Here is an 18,767-nt window from a genome sequence, read left to right as displayed (position 1 = left end):
ATTCTTGTCACCTTTTACTTATTGTATTAAATCTTCTATCACTTCATATATTCTTTCGATTTCCTCATCATCCGCTGAACTAGTAGGCATATAGACCTGCACTATTATGGTGGGCATTGGTTTGGTGTCTATCTTGACGACAATAATTCTTTCTCTATGCTGGTTGTAGTAGCTTACCCGCTGCCCTGTTTCCTTATTCATTATTAAACCGACTCCTGCATTTCCCCTGTTTGATTTTGGGTTGATAATTCGGTAGTCGCCTGACCAAAAATCCTGTTCTTCCTGCCAACGTACTTCACTTATACCAAATGCATCTAACGTTAGTCTATCCATCTCCCTTTTCAGATTCTCTAACCTACCACAACGATTCAAACTATTAACATTCCACTCTCTAGACTCGCAAAATGTCAGTATCCATCTTCCTGATGAACGCCCCTTCTCGTGTTGTCCCCACCCGGAGATCCGAATGGAGGACTAGTTTACCTCCGGAATATTTTACCCGAGAGGAAGCCATCATCAGTACATCATTCATACAGAGAGAGCTGCATGTCCTTGGGATTTAGTTGCGGCTGTACTTTCCCGTTGCTTTCAGCCGTGTATCAGTATCAACACAGCTAAGCTATGTTGAGTATTGTTACAAGGCTCTATCAGTCAATCATCTAGACTGCCGCCGTTGAAACTTCCGCAAGGCTGCTACCGCCCTTTCGATGAACCATTCGTTAGTCTGGTCTCTCGACAGACACCCATCCGATATGGTTGCACCTGCAGCTCGGCTATCTGCTTCATTGGGACACGCAAGACTCCCCACCGCGGCAAGGTCACATCAGTTCTTTACTCATATCATGTATGTATAAGAAAAAGGTCCAATGATACTGCCTTCAGGAATTCTCTTCTTAATGATTACAGGATCAGATAAACTTTCACCTGCTCTCCTATCCTGAACTTTTCCTCTATAAACTGCCAAATAAATCCTCGAAATCACTGAGGAGACATAATAAGGAAATTATATAGTTTCCTATTGCCTACCCCTGACTCCGAAGGTGCTAGTATATATTAGTCCACCACTGACATGCGTACGTTTATTGACCCTCTAAGCATCTTCTTCCACCACTATTCCCACATCCTGGTGGGGTCACAGGTGCGACCTGTGTAGCATATGTGAACTTGCATATGTAAACTTGACCCTCTTTACTGCCGGATGCCCTTACTGACGCCAAACTTATGTGGAGGGATGTAGTCATTATTGCATTCTGTTTCGGGGGTTGGTAATGGTCTGTGTATATGAAGAGGTAGACAAGCATAAACATCCAATTCCCAAAGGCAGAGTAATTAATCTGATGTTGACCCGGCCGGAAATCGAACCTAGCAGACCCGAATCGATGGTCGCAGTGCTAGAAATATACCCAGAGAGTCAAAAAACTGACCCTAGAAGCAACACACAGAATTTATTAAGCACGCCAGGAAGTATGTTACTTGTACGTTCATAACTCGACTACCTGCATATTATTATTATTATTATTATTATTATTATTATTATTATTATTATTCCACCCATTTTGCCATATTTGCTTAACTTATGTCTTCCTGTGATATAGATCTCTATTTTAAGACTAGTGAATCTTACCCTTTCTCATTAGCAATTCTTAAAGTTGGAGGTTGGATATGACATTACATTGTTGATTTTGCATTAATGGCTTGTCTTGTGTTCATCTGTTGCAGGAGACGACTCGTCATCACCGACGTGAAAAGTGAAGACAAGGGCGAATACGAATGTCGCGCCGTCAGTCCCCGATGTGGCACCGTCAGCCTCAAAGCGAAAGTTACAGTGAAGGCCGACAGTAAGTCCCATGTTTCGACCAGTATTAATCTGCATGAACTGTTCGCATGGAATTCAGCTATACTTTCCTCTGAATCTTATGATTATAGATGGTCATTTTTAAAATTTTCCTTGCATTGTTAGTGTCAATATTTAGCATTTTAGGACATTTTACGACGGAAGTGGTGTTTTGAATGGAGAATTTGGTGTTAAAAATAAACATATCAACTATTCGATTTACTATGAATTCCAGTTTAAATCATATAAAATAAGTCAAGGAACGTATAAAATAAAACTGAAGGGAAATTGTGAACATTCAAATCGATATGGATTACATGCATTCAGAAATCAGTATTTAAGGCAATACATTTTTTTTTTTTCATTTGAACACACCGAATCAAAATGTAACATACATTCTTTCAATTATATTTCAATCCTTCTTAACCTGAAATTTACTGAAATTATTTCTCTTCCTCCTCTTCCTTCTTCTTCTTTTTCCGCTGCAGGTTAAAGGGTCTGCTCTTCTATAATTATGTCTCAACTTTGCCCTTAGCTTTGTATCTTCCATATCGCTGTTGTGTCCATTCATCTTTGTTTTGGCCTTTCTCTGGATTTTCATTTTAGGCATTTACCTCAAAGTTGAACTCTATTGCTGCCACAGAAGTGGTATGTGCTGTCCTCGCGTGCCCATTTCGTCGGAGTCTTCTTCCGACAATGGGGGTCACTCTTATAATTTCCCTGATCTTTGCGTTCCGTATTTTGTACAGTTGAGTAACTCTTAAAGACAATCTCAGCACAGCCAAAAACGGCTTAAATAAAATGTTTAAAAGAAAAGGCCAAAAAACATAGGATGCTGAACTTACTCAAGCAATCCCGTGACATGACTTACAATAAAACTAAAGGGGCAGAAGGCCGAGAGACACAGAGGATAAGCCATACTACATTATGCCTAAGATAGGATAAATTTTGAAAAGCTTAGTAAGAATAACACAAAATAGGTAAGGGAAACTAGAGTCCATGACACCCACTCGGGTGGTTACACTTTTACCAAGAATTAAATTAAGGGGTACCTACATTAAAATAAGGTAAACGCGGATCGACACTAACCGTTATATGTTAGAGGAGAATGCTTGTATCTTCCCGTCGTCACACGCAATTAAGTTCACTTGATAGAGTAAGATATCACCCGCTTACCTTAGATGTTGCCCCACCTCGCCTGTAGCCTTATGTGAAGAGAACCTCGCTGGTCGTCACACTTGATCATGATAGGTACGTAAGGTCCAAGTTTCGCTCTTATTTACAGGAGTTAGCTGGTCGATGATTGTTGGACTTAATTTCAAACAGTTGGGGTAACTCAGGAACAGAAGCCTGGCGATAATTAGTGCCAACTCCTAACAGTTACAATACTCCGCTAAAGGGAATTCATTCCATGTCTCCAGGTGTCCCACAAAACCAACAAAGTGCCATCTGTTAACAAACTTGAAAATGAAAATCATATGGTCTTCATACTGTTTCTCCAAGACTTCACCGCCCTACAGCGTTTAAGGTGTTGCCTACTACTAGGATATTATTATTATTATTATTATTATTATTATTATTATTATTATTATTATTATTATTATTATTATTATTATTATTATTACTTCAGAGCCAACCCCGTGGCGTAAGGGTAACGCGTCTGCCTTTTACCGGACAACTCTGGATCGATTCCCGGCCAAGTTAGGGATTTTTCTTAGTCCGGAGGGCTGGTTCAAGGACTACTCAGCCTACATGTTTGCAATCGAGGAGCTATCTGACGGCGAGATAACGGCCCCGGCCTAGAAAGCCAAGAATAATGGCCGAGAGGATTCGCGGCGCTGACCACGAATCACCTCACTGTCTTCAAGCATTTGAGCTGATCACCGGTCGTTCTGTAGGGGATTTCAAAGAGAGACCCCTGAAGTAGCGGTAGCGTGCCTGCTTCTTCTGGGAGGCTCCGCGTTCTATCTCCGGCCAGTCCAGGGATTTTATGCTGAACTGAGTGCTTGAACAGGGTTCACTAAGCCTCGCGAGACTAAATGAGAAGCTTATGATATGAGAAGCAACGGAGCCGGTCAAGAAGGCCATAATGCTTATACAACTGAGTATGACGTCATGCTGACCCTCCAGCATTTGGAGCTCATTTGGCTGATCAAAAGTCATCTTGACAGGACAAGGGCTTAATGGAAGATTGCCTGATGGTTTCTGTATTATTTCCGTCAATTGAATGCATCGATCAAATTAAGAGGACAGTTTCATTTTCTTCCTTAATGAAACTTGGTCGTCTAAAGGGACTCTACTTCATCAGTGAGAAGTTGTAGTCTGGAGTAAGAGTAAAATTGATCGGGAGGATTCCTGCACTTACCTCTCGTCCCTCCCACCCTGGCTACATGAGCTTACACAGGTCTGTATTTTAATTTGAAATCGAAGAGGCTTAAGCAGTGTCTTTTGTTAGTTCAATGCCGTGCTCGTCAAAGTAATTAAAACAATCGGTGCATTTTTACATCACAAATCCATCAACATTAAATACTGGTGCGATAATCGGGTTCTTTATCTTCAAAGACCGTCCATTAAAGAGACCGGAATACCGTACTAATCTGTTCGAAGTTCACTGAAAGGCTTACACTTCGCATCATATTTGGGTGTGGTGGAGTGAGTTTGTTAAATCCCCTTCGTTACACTGCTTACATAAAGGAGCTTCAAAATCAACATTTGTCATACGTGCTGTTCTATATTTTATCTCTGAAAGCGCAACATTAACATACCTAGTTAATCGTGTTATCTTACACAGTATTCATATACCTTCTACGAGTTCTATCAAAGGTTGAGCAACTATAGCTCATTCCAAGTTAGGAAAACAGTACTGCTCTTATGGACCTACAAGGAGTGAACACACACATAAGTCCTCGTGATTAAGAGATATTATACTGTAGTTTGTAATGTATTATAAAGGATAGATAAAAGGAATGAGGCATTTTTGCCCGTGAGTTATTAAGGTAACAACATAACATTTTATTTTTTCATAAATACATTCGTAGGGAGGAAGCACAATGGCGAGAACAGCCACAGCTTCGTTGCCTTTCTTCATTTTCCTTCTTCTGTGTTCCTCTGGTACAAGTCTCGTGTAGTCCCTCACTCTGTGAACCGCCGACAGCTCACTTCTGTAGTGAAGTCATCTACAGTATTTATTGTTGCGTGTGCTTTTTAGGCTTTAAATCAGTACGTACTTGTCTTGAGTCCAGTGTGAGTTGGTTGTATACTGCATAGTATTTGTGTGTGTGTGTTCTATTCTTTTCGTACTGTACAGAAGTTGCTACTAATGATTTTGGTGTTGTAGTGTGCAGCGATACATCATGCCATAACTTGTACTGATAAAAATGTTCGTGTGTTTTATCTGTGCTTGGTTTTGTTATTCATATGTTCTTTCTTAATCACATTTAAATTTTACCATTTTTCCTACGACCGCATTTAATTTTTACCATTGTTTGTGTGAGCGATACGTCAGCACAGTAAAACCTCGCGTTGACCGGGAAATTTATTAAATGCAATTAAATGCATCCCTCACCTCTCGATTCCATACAAAATATTATTTTTCTATTTTCTCCCCCAGTTTGCCTTACACTTCAATGCTAAGCTTTTTCTTTATGTGCCGTAGTTTACCTCTGACTTCGTACAAACCAAAAATAGGCCCTGCAAACACCCCGTCTCCCTTAGTTCGTAAAAATAATTTGCAGCTTAATTTCTTCCGCTTTTTATCTTAAATTTAAATACTGAATTTCGCAAATTCATGCGTTGCCATTTTCCCGTGATGGTATTAAGCAGAGCTGTTCGATATGGCAACCCTGTTGTCATAAGAGCAATACCGTTTTCTTAACGTGGAATGAACTATACATTTTGTGAAGGACAACCCACTGGCCAGTAGAGAATAGCAATAATCTCCATACGGGGTATTAAACGCCTTGAAGAAGTGAAAGACAAATGCTTCCGCCATTTGTAGCCTCTGCAGTAAGTGGGATAGAGAGCTTAGCTCTCTTTCCGGCCTCCATGTCCCCATAAAATAACGTAGAACTCATTTTCAGTGCAGGCTAAGTGAACCCCAGGGCTATATATTTCTCCAGAAGTCGAAGTCAAGTTTCTGATGTGTTTTGCATTCTTGACGAAGAATTGAAGCCACTTCCTTTGGGGTGACCCGAATTCGTCCTTACCACCTCAGCTAGGTAGTCCCAAATATCGTATTTACTCGCGTATACCTCGCAATTTGTTCTAAAAATTCGAGCCTAAAAATCAGAATGCGATGTATATTTGCAGGAAGTTAATGAAATAAACCTTATTACAATTAGAATACTTTTTAAAAGCAATAAATCACCACTATTTCGCATAATAGATTGCATGTTGTTATGTTTCTTAACATGTTATTGAATATTAACGAAATTATTAAAGTCTGTAAAATTCCATTCGTAGTTGAATACGCTCCCCTATAGTTTCCGCATTCTCTTCATAAATCGCGCTATCCAGCCACGGCTTATCTTCATTTCCGTAGAGCTAATAAATACCATGCTTTATTACTAAATAATAATAATAATAGAAAATAATATTAACAATAATAAAAAGCATGACAGCCAGACTTGGACTCTCACAAGGGGACAGATAGAGATGATACGAGTGTGTGAGAGAAGAATTTTGGGAATTTACCTCATTGACAAAGTGTGGAATGAAGAACACGAAGAAGAAAGAAAAGTGGTATGGAGCATGCATACATCAAAGCGAGGTCTCTTAAATGGACTTGGGGATGGTCACGTGGCCAGGATGCATCAAGGTATGTGGACTTACACCGCAACAGTATGGGATCCCAGGATAGGAAAAAGAAACAGAAGACATCCTCTACAGAGATGGTTTCAATAATTCAGGGAAGTGACTGGCATTCAGTGGTCATGGACTGTAAGAAAGAGAGTGAAGTGAAAAAAATCATTGATTTAAAGTGATTGGAATAGGGCCGAGTGATGATTTGGGAAGAGAAAATAAGTAGTCACAACTTGCTTACGGTTCAGATTATTGGAATAAGGATTGTGGTTGTTAATACGTGTTAATTGCGTCGAACCTACCACAATAGGAGAATAAAACTCACAGGGACTAGCTCACCCAGTGAGTTTAGCTGAGATACCCCTAACGGATGGTAGGAGATCCTTGTCCTACAGGAATATAGTGGGCTTTGCACATTTGTAAATTTATCACTATTACACGTGCATTGAATTTTAACATTTCATGACAAACACCATATCCATCATCACATAAATATTTCACGAAATTTAATTAAATTCCATCACATTAAATTCCCTGACCGAGGAACGATTACCGTGTCTCTCCACTGAATGACCCAAATGTTAAATTTTGCTGTAAAATTTGAACTCGTCTCCACAGCTCACCTACAGGGCGAGACCCGGAAGTGGTGACGTCCTTCTTGCATGTCGCGTGTCGGCAAACGAGAAAGCGGATGGCGTCACACCGTTCCCGTAACCCTGTAGAAAATTCATCAATTCACTCATGGATACTCAGATTAGAAAGCAATACAGAAAAGCAATAAAACTTAGCCCATTATACCAAAATTAACACAATGAAAATTTTAATAAGTAGACTTTCACGATCACTAAGTTACATTATATAATAATCATTTGGGAATATTAGGTCGCGTAATGTTTATAAACTGCTAACGCGTTTCAATCCTTTTATACCTATACCTGGAATCATTCGTGAGGCGATAGAAATTGCTGAACATCCGAATAATTTGAACGAAGGTGACGGCTACATCCTGAGTAGATGATGGCTACATTCCATAGTTAAATCGTCAGCATCTTTCTCCTTGACTCTGGAGGGGGTATTTCTGACAGGGTCCCTTGAGTCTGGTTACTATGGAGTGACAGTTCCAAATACATTATTTGTTACTGCTCAGAAGACGATCCTAGTCGCAGGATCGAAACGCTTCAGCAAATTATAAACATTCCGCTACTTAATATCCCCAAATTAATTATTATAACAATGAAAAATTGTTCTGATGGACTGCATATCCACAAGTGGCTGGGAGGCGTGACCATTCTTGAGGAAAATAATGGATAGGAAGAATATTGTGACGTACGCGGTATTGCTTCTTAAACGATGATATGTGATTCTAATATGCAGTCATCGTACCTTGACTGAAAACTTATAGCCTACCATGACATCCTTCTTTCCTCAGGTTGACTAAAAACACAGATCTTCCATTTTCTATTTCCCGATGAAGATGATACCGATATCCCTCAGTCTTTACTAGATATGTTAATACTACTACTACTAATAATAATAATAATAATAATAATAATAATTGATACGGGGTTACCCGTGGAATGCAGAGGTGAAAGAAGGTGCGGGCTGGAATGGGTCTATCCACAAAGCTGAGATATGGATTAAAATTGCATTAAAGGTTATATTTTCGAAAATATCAAAACTTAACAATTTTCACATACAATTTCAACAAATAACAAGTCAAATCAGGTACAAGACCAGGAAAGCCAAGATTTAGAGACAATTTAACAATCTAGGCCTCAAGCCCTGATTTTTTCAATTTCTGAGCTCTCAGCTCACAACCATATATTTACCGAAGGGCAGAAAACCCCTTCATTCAAGGAGCCTTGGCTCCAAAAACCCTATCAGGCTTCCTAGAGGCACTTTCACCACATATAAAAGAGCTGACCCGCTCTCAATTTTCTGAGCTTATCAAAGGCCACAACAGTCTTTACCATTAACTGCCCTCAAGGCACACTTACAAAGAAACCGGGGAATCTTGTACCCAACCTACTGGGCCTTAGTAGAAAAATAACAGGTTAAGTTAATGGCCCAAAATGCAAAATGAATGGAGGCGAGAATCTGCATTCCTACATGAAACTTCTTAAAACCTAAGAGGCACTACGCCGATGAAACAGGGGCTATTCCCAAACTATGGAGGTGACTCGTATACAGAATAAATTTAACACATTAAGGAAGAGTAGAAAAACGGTTACGAAAACGTATAGTCACCTCAAATCCCAAAATGAAGGGGAGCTCGAGAGGGTAAAGCATTCTCTATCCCCGATTTAAAGTTATGTGAAGTTTTACAAAAGCGACGGCAAATTACATGTTTGAAGATAGGTTACATAATAAAGGTTTCGGACCTTCCCCGCGGGTTAAACTGCTGAGCTAGCAAGAAATAAAGATGTTAAGTGGCCATTACCTTGTTGAAGAGCAGCTGCCAGATGAAAGGGGGCGCTTCCCGCCTCTTGCTACATGTCCATACACTAAGCTAAATGTTGATGATGTGGCCCATGACATGAAAATCAGCAATTTTTATACCCTCGAGGAAAATTCGAGACCTTTCATGAATAAAACAGCCACACCCACAGGCTTTCATTGGCTGGCTAAAAGTTACACATCAAAATTGAAGAAGAAAGACACGATTGGTCAAAAATTAATTACGGAAATAATTGATTGGCTAACTTCAAAACTGGCGGAAAGAAAATATTAATATTGCCAACCCACAAATGAAAGAACGAAATTTAGTTATAGGAAAACTTATGAGTACAAAATATCTTCAAGAAAAGTTCCTTCACTTCGCACCAGGGTGCATGATCATAGTTTTTTTGTAGAGACATCTATAAGAGAATGTCCACACTTCTTGATCAATGGAAAACAAAACAAGTTGAAATCCACACAGTATTGACAACTTCGTAATCACAAAGTTTACGGTAGTGACATCTTTTGAGAAACTAATGAGTTGATCCAGTTTTTAAAGTTCAGAGTTTCTCCTGTAGAGGAGTACTTTGAGGCGGAAAATTCAAATGTGCGGCGTAGAGGTGTACCAGTCGGTACAATAATAATAATAATAATAATAATAATAATAATAATAATAATAATAATAATAATAATAATAATAATATCATCCAACATACAACAAGAAATCGCTTTCATGGGGGTCCAAAATTAAACATTATAAACCAGTGATTAAGAGATTGTCCGTGGCTCAAGTGGCAGTGCGCCGGACTCTCACCGCTGGGTTCCGTGGTTCAAGTCCTGGTCAATCCATGTAGGATTTGTGCTGCACAAAGCGGAGGCAGGACAGGTTTTTCTCCGGGTTCTCCGGTTTTCCGTCCCATACTTCATTTCAGCAACACTCTCCAATATAATTTCATTTCATCCGTCATTCATTAATCAGTGCTCCAGAGGAGTGCGACAGGCTTTGGCAGCCGGCACAGTTCCTATTCTCGCCGCTAGATGGGGCCTCCATTCATTTCATTCCTGACTCGGTTGAATGACTGGAAACAGGCTGTGGATTTTCATTTTCAAAATAGTGATTAAACCAGAAGCATTATACGCAGCACAAACACTAAACGTTACTTTCAAAGGCCAGATGGAGAAACTCCGAGCTAAAAGAAAGGAACATTTTAAGAAAGATCATAGGACCAAAATGTCAGTGTAATAAGACAATATGTATCAAGAATGAAACGCTCTGCAAGAAAATTAAAAAATTCTCAGATACTATGCGAAGAAAAAGAAGGGTAACTTTACGGTCATCTTCTCAGAATGAACTCTAATAGATTAACTAAACAAATCATTGTCTTCTTCTGTAACTGCAAAACAAAATCAAACTGGTTTAAAGATCTTGAAAAAGTCCCAGTGGAATTAAAAATGACATAAAATTCACTATTCGATCGAACAGCTAATGTAATAATTAAAGACGAAAATATAAGGTTCAAAGACAAATCTACACTATTATCTCGGAAGACGAGAGGAAACTTAAGATCGAAAAGAATGAAGAAATACTGGGCACGAAGAAAAGAACAACACAGAGAGAAATGATTGATTCAATTTACCTCAAAGAGTGTGAAACGAAAGAAGAAATAATAATAATAATAATAATAATAATAATAATAATAATAATAATAATAATAATAATAATAATAATAACAATATATTATTTAGGTCGGTGTCCATCTGTATGTTTTAGAACGAAAGGACCAAATATCTAAAATATTTTTAAGACGATAAATATAAATACTACTCTGGCAGAGAAGTGCACTGGATTTAGAATTGAAACATGTAAGAGTATTACAGGTACTCTTCTTTTTTTGCTAGTGGCTTTACGTCGCACCGACACAGATAGGTCTTATGGCGACGATGGGATAGGAAAGGCCTAGGAGTTGGAAGGAAGCGGCCGTGGCCTTAATTAAGGTACAGCCCCAGCATTTGCCTGGTGTGAAAATGGGAAACCACGGAAAAACCATCTTCAGGGCTGCCGACAGTGGGATTCGAACCCACTATCTCCCACAGGTAGTACTGATAGTAGATGTGTTAATAAGAATGATAGCTGTTATGTTGATTATGTGTGCATTGATCGAGGTGGCATTCCTGAAAATTGGAGGGTAACGTTTTAGGATGTATTCAAATCCGTAAAGGGCCTAATAAAGTAGGATTATTATTATTATTATTATTATTATTATTATTATTATTATTATTATTATTATTATTATTATATCCTCGTAGTAAACACTTTGGATAGAGCTCAAAGAACTCTCCCTAGCGTCATCATTCCTCCGCTGATAAATCCGACCAAAAGGGTGTGTCAACGAAGCTTTAAATATTGAGTAGAAGAGAGTTCGACCGATCGTGACCTTGTGTTCAGTAGTTGTACGTCTGGCCTGTTAAAAGTGTTAATGCCCATCGTTCATTTGGAAAGTGTGGGCACGTGGAACAAGTTCACGCAATAAATGTGAATGTTATGTGGCACCAACTATAATTCATACGTCCATTAGTCTGCTGCTACTGCTGCAGAGTTAGTTAGTTAGAAACAACAAACCGAAGGTTCTTTTGTTCCAATTAAAATAAAACCAAACATATCCCGTCATTTAATGCCTCGTTGACCACAGTTTTGGTTTGTGTGTTACCAAGATACGCCATGTAAGCATATCGTCCAACGAATATAAGATTGATTTAACACTGGGCTTTCTCTCTGCAACAAACAGAGGTTTTCAAAAGAAACAAGTGGAGTTGATCGTGAACATATATAACGATGAAAGAACTAGCAAGCAATCCCAATGGAAATAATAATAATAATAATAATAATAATAATAATAATAATAATAATAATATTTCTTTATTTCTTCATCCGTTTATCCACCAGGTTGGTTTTGCCCTCGGACTTAGCGAGGAATCCCACCTCTACCACCTCAAGGGTAGAGTCCTGGAGCGTGAGACTATAAGTAGGGGATACAACTGTACAGGAAGACCAGTACCTCGCCCAGGTGGCCTTACCTGTTATGCTGCACAGGGGCCTAGTGGAAGGATGGGAAGATAGGAAGTTTGGGCCGATGGCCTTCGATGTTACACCCTTAAACAAAAAGCATCATGATCAAGATCGGAAGTGATAGATAAGGAAGAGGGAATGAAGCGGCCGTGGCCGTAAGTTACGTGCCACCTCAGCATTTGCCTGGAGGAGAAGTGGAAAACCACGGAAAACCACTTCGAGGATGGCTGAGGTGGGAATCGAACCCCCCCTCAAGTCAGTTGACCTCCCGAAGCCGAGTGGACGCCGTTCCAACCCTTGTACTACTTTTCAGATTTTGTGGCAGAGCCGGCAATCGAACTCGGGCCTCCGGGGGTGGCAGCTAATCACACTAACCACTACACCACAGAGGCGGAGAATAATAATAATAATAATAATAATAATAATGATAATAATAATCCGATCAGGTTGGCTTCGTGGTCTGGATTGTGTAGCTGTCAGTTAGAATTCAGGAGATGGCCTTTCTACTTTGGTTTCCCATTTTCACATGCTGCGGCTGTTCCTTAATTAAAGCTACGGCCGCTTCCCTTCACAGCCTTTCGTGTATTTATGCATTTATTTATTGTGCTTCAGACAGGTACGAACCTAATGATGTGAAACACATATACATACACTTATGTTCATAAAAAACAGAACACCTTGGAAGACTAGAGATAGGAAGTTCATATTCACAGGACACGTTCATTAGTATGTTCTGCAGAAACGATTAGCATTTCAGTCACCTAGGTTCAGCATGTGTCCTTCTGCCTAGTAGGCACTGGGTCCTCCATGGGCACTGATAACTTGGTCCATGCCTGATGGCATCGACGCGTATGAGGGGCGAATGGCGTCCTGGGGTATAGCCACCCATGCTGCATTTACCTGGTTCCACAGTTCATATTTGGTGGTTGGAATTGGGTCACAGCTCCACACCCGTCCTTTCACCATATCCTACACATTTTCGATTGGCGACAAGTCCGGTGATCGGGCGGGCCAGGGCAAAAGTCTGACATCCTGTGACAGCAAGAAGGCACGTGTTCGTGCAGAAACATGTGATCGCGCATTGTCCTGCTGAAATATGGCATCTGGGGTGTCGTGCATAAAGGGTATGGCTACGGTTCGCAGGATGTCATTCACGTAGGTCAGACTGGTCACCGTGCCCTGGACACGCACCAGCTGTGATTTGTGGTCGTACCCAATAGCACCCCACACCATAAGACCTTGAGTTGGCGCTGTATGTCTTGTGTGAATGCAGTCAATGTGATGCCTCTCCCCCTGTCTGCGGCGAATAAAAATGCGGCCGTCATTTTCAAACAGAACCTAGATTCGTCCGAAACCACTATCCGCTGCCATCCCTGTCCCAGTAACGTCGTTCCATACACCATTGCAGTCTAGTATGTTTATGCACATTAGTCGAAGGTAGACGTAGAAGTGGACGATGCGCCGGTAACCCAGACCATAGTAAACTGTGACCGACTGTCACTCCTGATAGTGTACGATGTGTTACACTGTACCACTGTTCCGAGGAGGACGCAGATCCGCACTGCAATGTCATTCGGATGAGGTGTCGATCTCCTGGAGGAGGTGTTCGTGGTGGTGCGACCAGACCCATCTCCTCGTGTTCTACGGCCTTCTATGAACCATTCTCTACACACTCGTTGCACTGCCGACACACTTCGTCCTACACAAGCAGCAATTTCCCGGATGGATGCATCACGTTCTCTCATGCCAATGAAAATGAAATGGGCGTATGGCTTTTAGTGCCGGGAGACATGTTCGGCTCGCCAGATGCAGGTCTTTTGACGTGACGCCTGTAGGCGACCTGAGCGTCGTGATGAGGATGAAATGGTGATGAAGACGACACATACACCCAGCCCCCGTGCCACAGAAATTAACCAATGATGGTTAAAAATCCCGACCCTGCCGGGAATCGAACCCGCTACCCCTGTGACCAAAGGCCAGCACACTAACCATTTAGTCATGGAGCCGGACTATGATGCTAATAATGCGCCCTCTTTCAAACTCACTCATTTGACAGTACGGTTCTCGCATACGTCTGCTCAAGTCACATTGATCCATTACCTTCGGTTCATAGCGACAATGTGGACCATGAACCTGAAAGCCGACACGGTTCCAGTGCTAATCATTTCTTCAGAACATACTAATTCACATGTCTTGTGAATATGAACTTCCTATCTCTAGTCTTTCAGGGTGTTCTGGTTTTTATGAACATGAGAGTATATTATTACATTAAATGAAAACAAATATTAACTTGAAATTACACTAACTCCCATGAAAGTCCTTGTAAAATAAAGTCATATATGAAATAACAATATTTTCTGCAGTAGCATATTGAAAACCTACAACCTGTTTTCCAGGCTTTGGCCGGATCAGGGATGTAATGAATGAAGCAGATATAGGCTATTAGTACGATAGGGTCGCCACTCCCAAGGTGATTTATTAATGACTGATAGATGTTATGAAATGATAATGGAGAGTGATGCTGGAATGAAAGATGACAGGGAAAACCGGAGTACCCGGAGAAACACTTATCCCGCCTCCGCTTTGTCCAGCACAGATCTCACATGGAGTGACCGGGATTTGAACCATGGTATCAAGCGGTGAGAGGCCGACGTTGCCGTCTGAGCCACGGAGGCTTCAGTAGCATGTTATGATTGCAAATATTCAGTTATATATGCACATAATGTAACAAGGTATTTACTAACGGCTTTAAACCTGTACAAGGTATTAGTAGTGTAATTATACAAGATGGTAGTGATTTTATCGAAGATGATAATGATGATAAGGTAAATGGTATTAATAGAAACTAGGTAGTGAACTAAGCCGGCCCCGTGGTATGGGGGTAGCGTGTCTGCCTCTTACCCGGAGGCCCCGAGTTCGATTCCCGACCAGGTCAGGGGTTTTACCTGGATCTGAGGGCTGGTTCGAGGTCCGCTCAGCCTATGTGATTACAATTGAGGATCTGTCTGACGGTGAGATGGCGGCCCTGGTCTAGAAAACCAAGAATAATGGCCGAGAGGTATCGTCGTCATAATCTGCAGTCCCTCGTGCTAAGCAGCGGTCACTGGTAGGCCATGGCCCTTCGGAACTTTTGCGGCAGGGGGTTTGAACTTAACAATGTCAAAGTGAGATTTTAATTTAGAATAGAAAACAGTGAAGTTATTTGTTTACATTGTTTTACTACGGAAGAGTATGTAGTTGCAAATGTATCTAGACCATACTCATTGCTACATTTATTAAATATTTTAATTGACTTTAACACTGGTGAATTACTATATTGTTGGATTCTTGACCTTGAGCCGTATAAGGTAATGTGTTTTGGGCGTGTGGATGGATTAGGGACAGACAAGTCAAACAGAGAGAGCAAGTTAGGACTACCAATAAGCTTGTTAAGTAATTTATAGATAAATAGAGGAACTGCGATTACTTGTCGTTTTTCTAAGGACTTACAGCAAAGCAGTTTCCTTAAGTCATCATCATCTCATCCCAACGTCGCCATTAAGACCTGCCTGTGTCGGTGCGACATAAATCACATGGCATAAGAAGAAGTAGCAGTAGAAGAATTTGCCAACTTCACTATGCCTGGAAGCAGAAAGAACTCCATGATTCATATCCTTACTCTCTGAGTAAATCATCTGTTGACAGATCGAAATCCATTCTCTGTTTAAAACACCGCTACGTCCACGGAGAAACAGAAGGGTTCTTGATAGCAATTCAGTTTAGAGTGATAATCACACTAACTACCGTAAATATATCTTAAAGGACGAAATGCATGACAGATGCAAGACATGCGGAGAAAGTTGAGACACTGGAGCATAATGTGGGTGCATGTAAGTCCATGGCAGGTGAAGAGTACACTCATCGGCATGATGAGGTAGTGAAAATTGTACACCAAAAACAGGGAAACAAGTCTGGACTTATAGATGAGAAAAAGCTGTATTAGAGTACAGACTATCTGATGTGCTCGAAAATCAAAGGTTCAAGCTGTGCTGGAGTCGATCTCTGCAGACTGACAAGACCATAGGATAAAACAGGCCGGATATTGTCCTTACTAACATCATCATCATCACCTGATTATTATTATTATTATTATTATTATTATTATTATTATTATTATTATTATTATTATTATTATTAGAGTTTGTTCCACAGTGGAGCAAGCCAATCTCCACCTGGTTTTATTAAGCGCATCATTTGAAACTATAGTAGATGAACATAGTGCATGTCTTCTTGAAGGCGATCATGCCAGTGTTTCCTGGGCCGGCCGCGTGGTCTATTTCCAGATGGTGTGATGCGAAATGCCGTCTGTACAGTAGATGAACCTTCTCTACGTATCACATGGCCATATCACCGAAGTCGGGTCTCACGCATCTTGTCTACGAATTGTCTTTGCTAACAAACAGCTCATTAAGACTGATCTCCTGAATGTGACGATCCCTTCAGATCACAATGTCCACCAGGCCTATGGCCATAAGATTGAAAAATATACTGATGACTTCGCAGCAGAAATTCTAAAACTGCGGCAAATGGACCTGACAACATTGATGATTGTCATCATCTTCGCAACAGGAATTGTATACAGTAACTTGCATCATCATCTGTACATCACCTATATTCTTAAACAAATGCAGAAAGCTGTCATTCTAAATACCTGCCGCATGACAAGAACCTTCCTATCAAAGTAGTAGAGGATGAGAGAACTTGACAACAGTCCGTCTCCTAACGGATAAACCGCCATTGTGAGTGAAATGCGAATAATTAATAATAATAATAATAATAATAATAATAATAATAATAATAATAATGAAATGAAATGGCGTACGGCTTTTAGTGCCGGGAGTGTCCGAGGACATGTTCGACTCGCCAGGTGCAAGTCTTTTGATTTGACTCCCGTAAGTGACCTGCGCATCGTGGTGAGGATGAAGTGATGAAGACAACACATGCACCCAGGCACCGTGCCAGCGAAATTAGCTTGTCTTCTTCTTTCTCTATCGCTTTTCCAACACCTGTGGGGTCGCGGGTTAGAACCGTGTTACACATTTGGATATAGCCCGGTTTTACGGCCAGATTCCCTTCCTGACGCCAACCCTATATGGAGGGATGTAATCACCATTGTGTGTTTCTGTGGTGGTTGGTAGTGTAGTATGTTGTCTGAAAATGAAGAGGAAAGTGTTGGCACAAACACAAACACCTAGTCCCCGGCCAGAAGAATTATTCAGAGGCGATTAAAATCCTCGACCCGGCCGAAAATCGAACCTGGGACTCTTTGAAATGTTTTTGCTTGTTGCTTTACATCGCACCGACACAGATATGTCTTATGGCGACGATGGGAAACCACGAAAAACCATTTTCACACCAGGCAAATGCTGGGGCTCTACCTTAAGGCCACGACCCTCTGAACCAAAGGCCAGCACGCTAACCATTTGGCCATGGAGCCGGACTATAATAATAATAACAATAATAATAATAATAATAATAATAATAATAATAATAATAATAATAATAATAATAATAATCTATCGAATGTATACTTCTGGATGACCATAAAACTAAATAATGCTCTACAAAGAACGAATTCAGAACTTTTACTGAGACTAAAGCTAAATATTATCCTTAAAGCACGCCAAATGTCAACGCAGTATGTATGAATGAAAACCTGCAACCTGTTTTCCAGCCATTGACCGCGTTAGGGATGGAATGAATGAAGTCCACATTTTGCGGCTAGGATAGGAATTGTGCCGGCTGCTGAGGCCTGTCGCCCTCCTCACGGGCAATGTTTAATGACTGACAGATGAAATAAAATAAAATAATAGTGGAGAGTGTTGTTGGAATTGAAGATGACAGGGAAAACCGGAGTACCCAGAGAAAAACTGTCCCGCTTCCACTTTGTCCAGCACAAATCTCACATGGAGTGACCGGAATTTGAACCACGGAACCCAGGGGCGAGAGGCCGACGCACTGCCGCCTGAGCCACAGAGGCTTGTATACTACATATAATCCTCTAGACTATATATTTATTATTCTGCGGTACCCACGATTTAATTTAACTCGGAAATAATAAAGGCTGCATGAACGTTTCAAACTGTCGTTGGTTAAAATATACAAGCACTTTGGTCGTTCCTGGATAATCACTACAATATTGACAAAGCGAGTTTCAGATAATCGACGCGATATTTACCCACTTTGCTTTTTGTTTTAAATTTAATATTACTGGTGAGAACAGAAGCAGATATAGAAGGTGAACATAATTCAAATAAATTCGTCTATTATTCTTTAGTTTTTCAGATTTCTCAAGAGATAATAGGCACTTAAGGAACTACTTTCATGGGATCGCTTTTTAGCATTATGAATAAGCCTCTTATCTTTGATTATGACGATACATGTATCACAAAGAAGTGTTAAATACTTTCACTCTCTGTATTCTGTTCAGCATCAGTGATTGACAGGCTGAGACACAGAACTTCCTGCCTAGATTCACTGCACGGAGAATATGAGAATGGCAAAAAATATTTAAAAAAAAACAGATGGAATTTGTAACATTATATGAACGTTCGGTATTTGCGGACACAGCTCTAACCTGAAGGCAAA

The 18,767-nt window shown here is 40.5% G+C and overlaps 1 protein-coding gene across 1 annotated transcript in view; it reads left to right on the top strand.

Moving 5' to 3' along the window:
* LOC136871249 (pro-neuregulin-2, membrane-bound isoform) overlaps nt 1–18,767 on the top strand; it is a 198,264-nt gene that overhangs the window by 68,220 nt on the left and 111,277 nt on the right. The window contains exon 2 of the mRNA XM_067144968.2: nt 1,720–1,838. Coding sequence (XP_067001069.1) covers nt 1,720–1,838 — 119 coding nt within the window. The remainder of the gene's footprint in view (nt 1–1,719; nt 1,839–18,767) is intronic.

The sequence above is a fragment of the Anabrus simplex genome, chromosome 1 (assembly GCF_040414725.1).
Source record: "Anabrus simplex isolate iqAnaSimp1 chromosome 1, ASM4041472v1, whole genome shotgun sequence".
Taxonomy (NCBI): domain Eukaryota; kingdom Metazoa; phylum Arthropoda; class Insecta; order Orthoptera; family Tettigoniidae; genus Anabrus; species Anabrus simplex.
The sequence above is the reverse complement of the archived record's forward strand: the minus strand, read 5'-3'. Positions and strand labels throughout refer to the sequence as shown.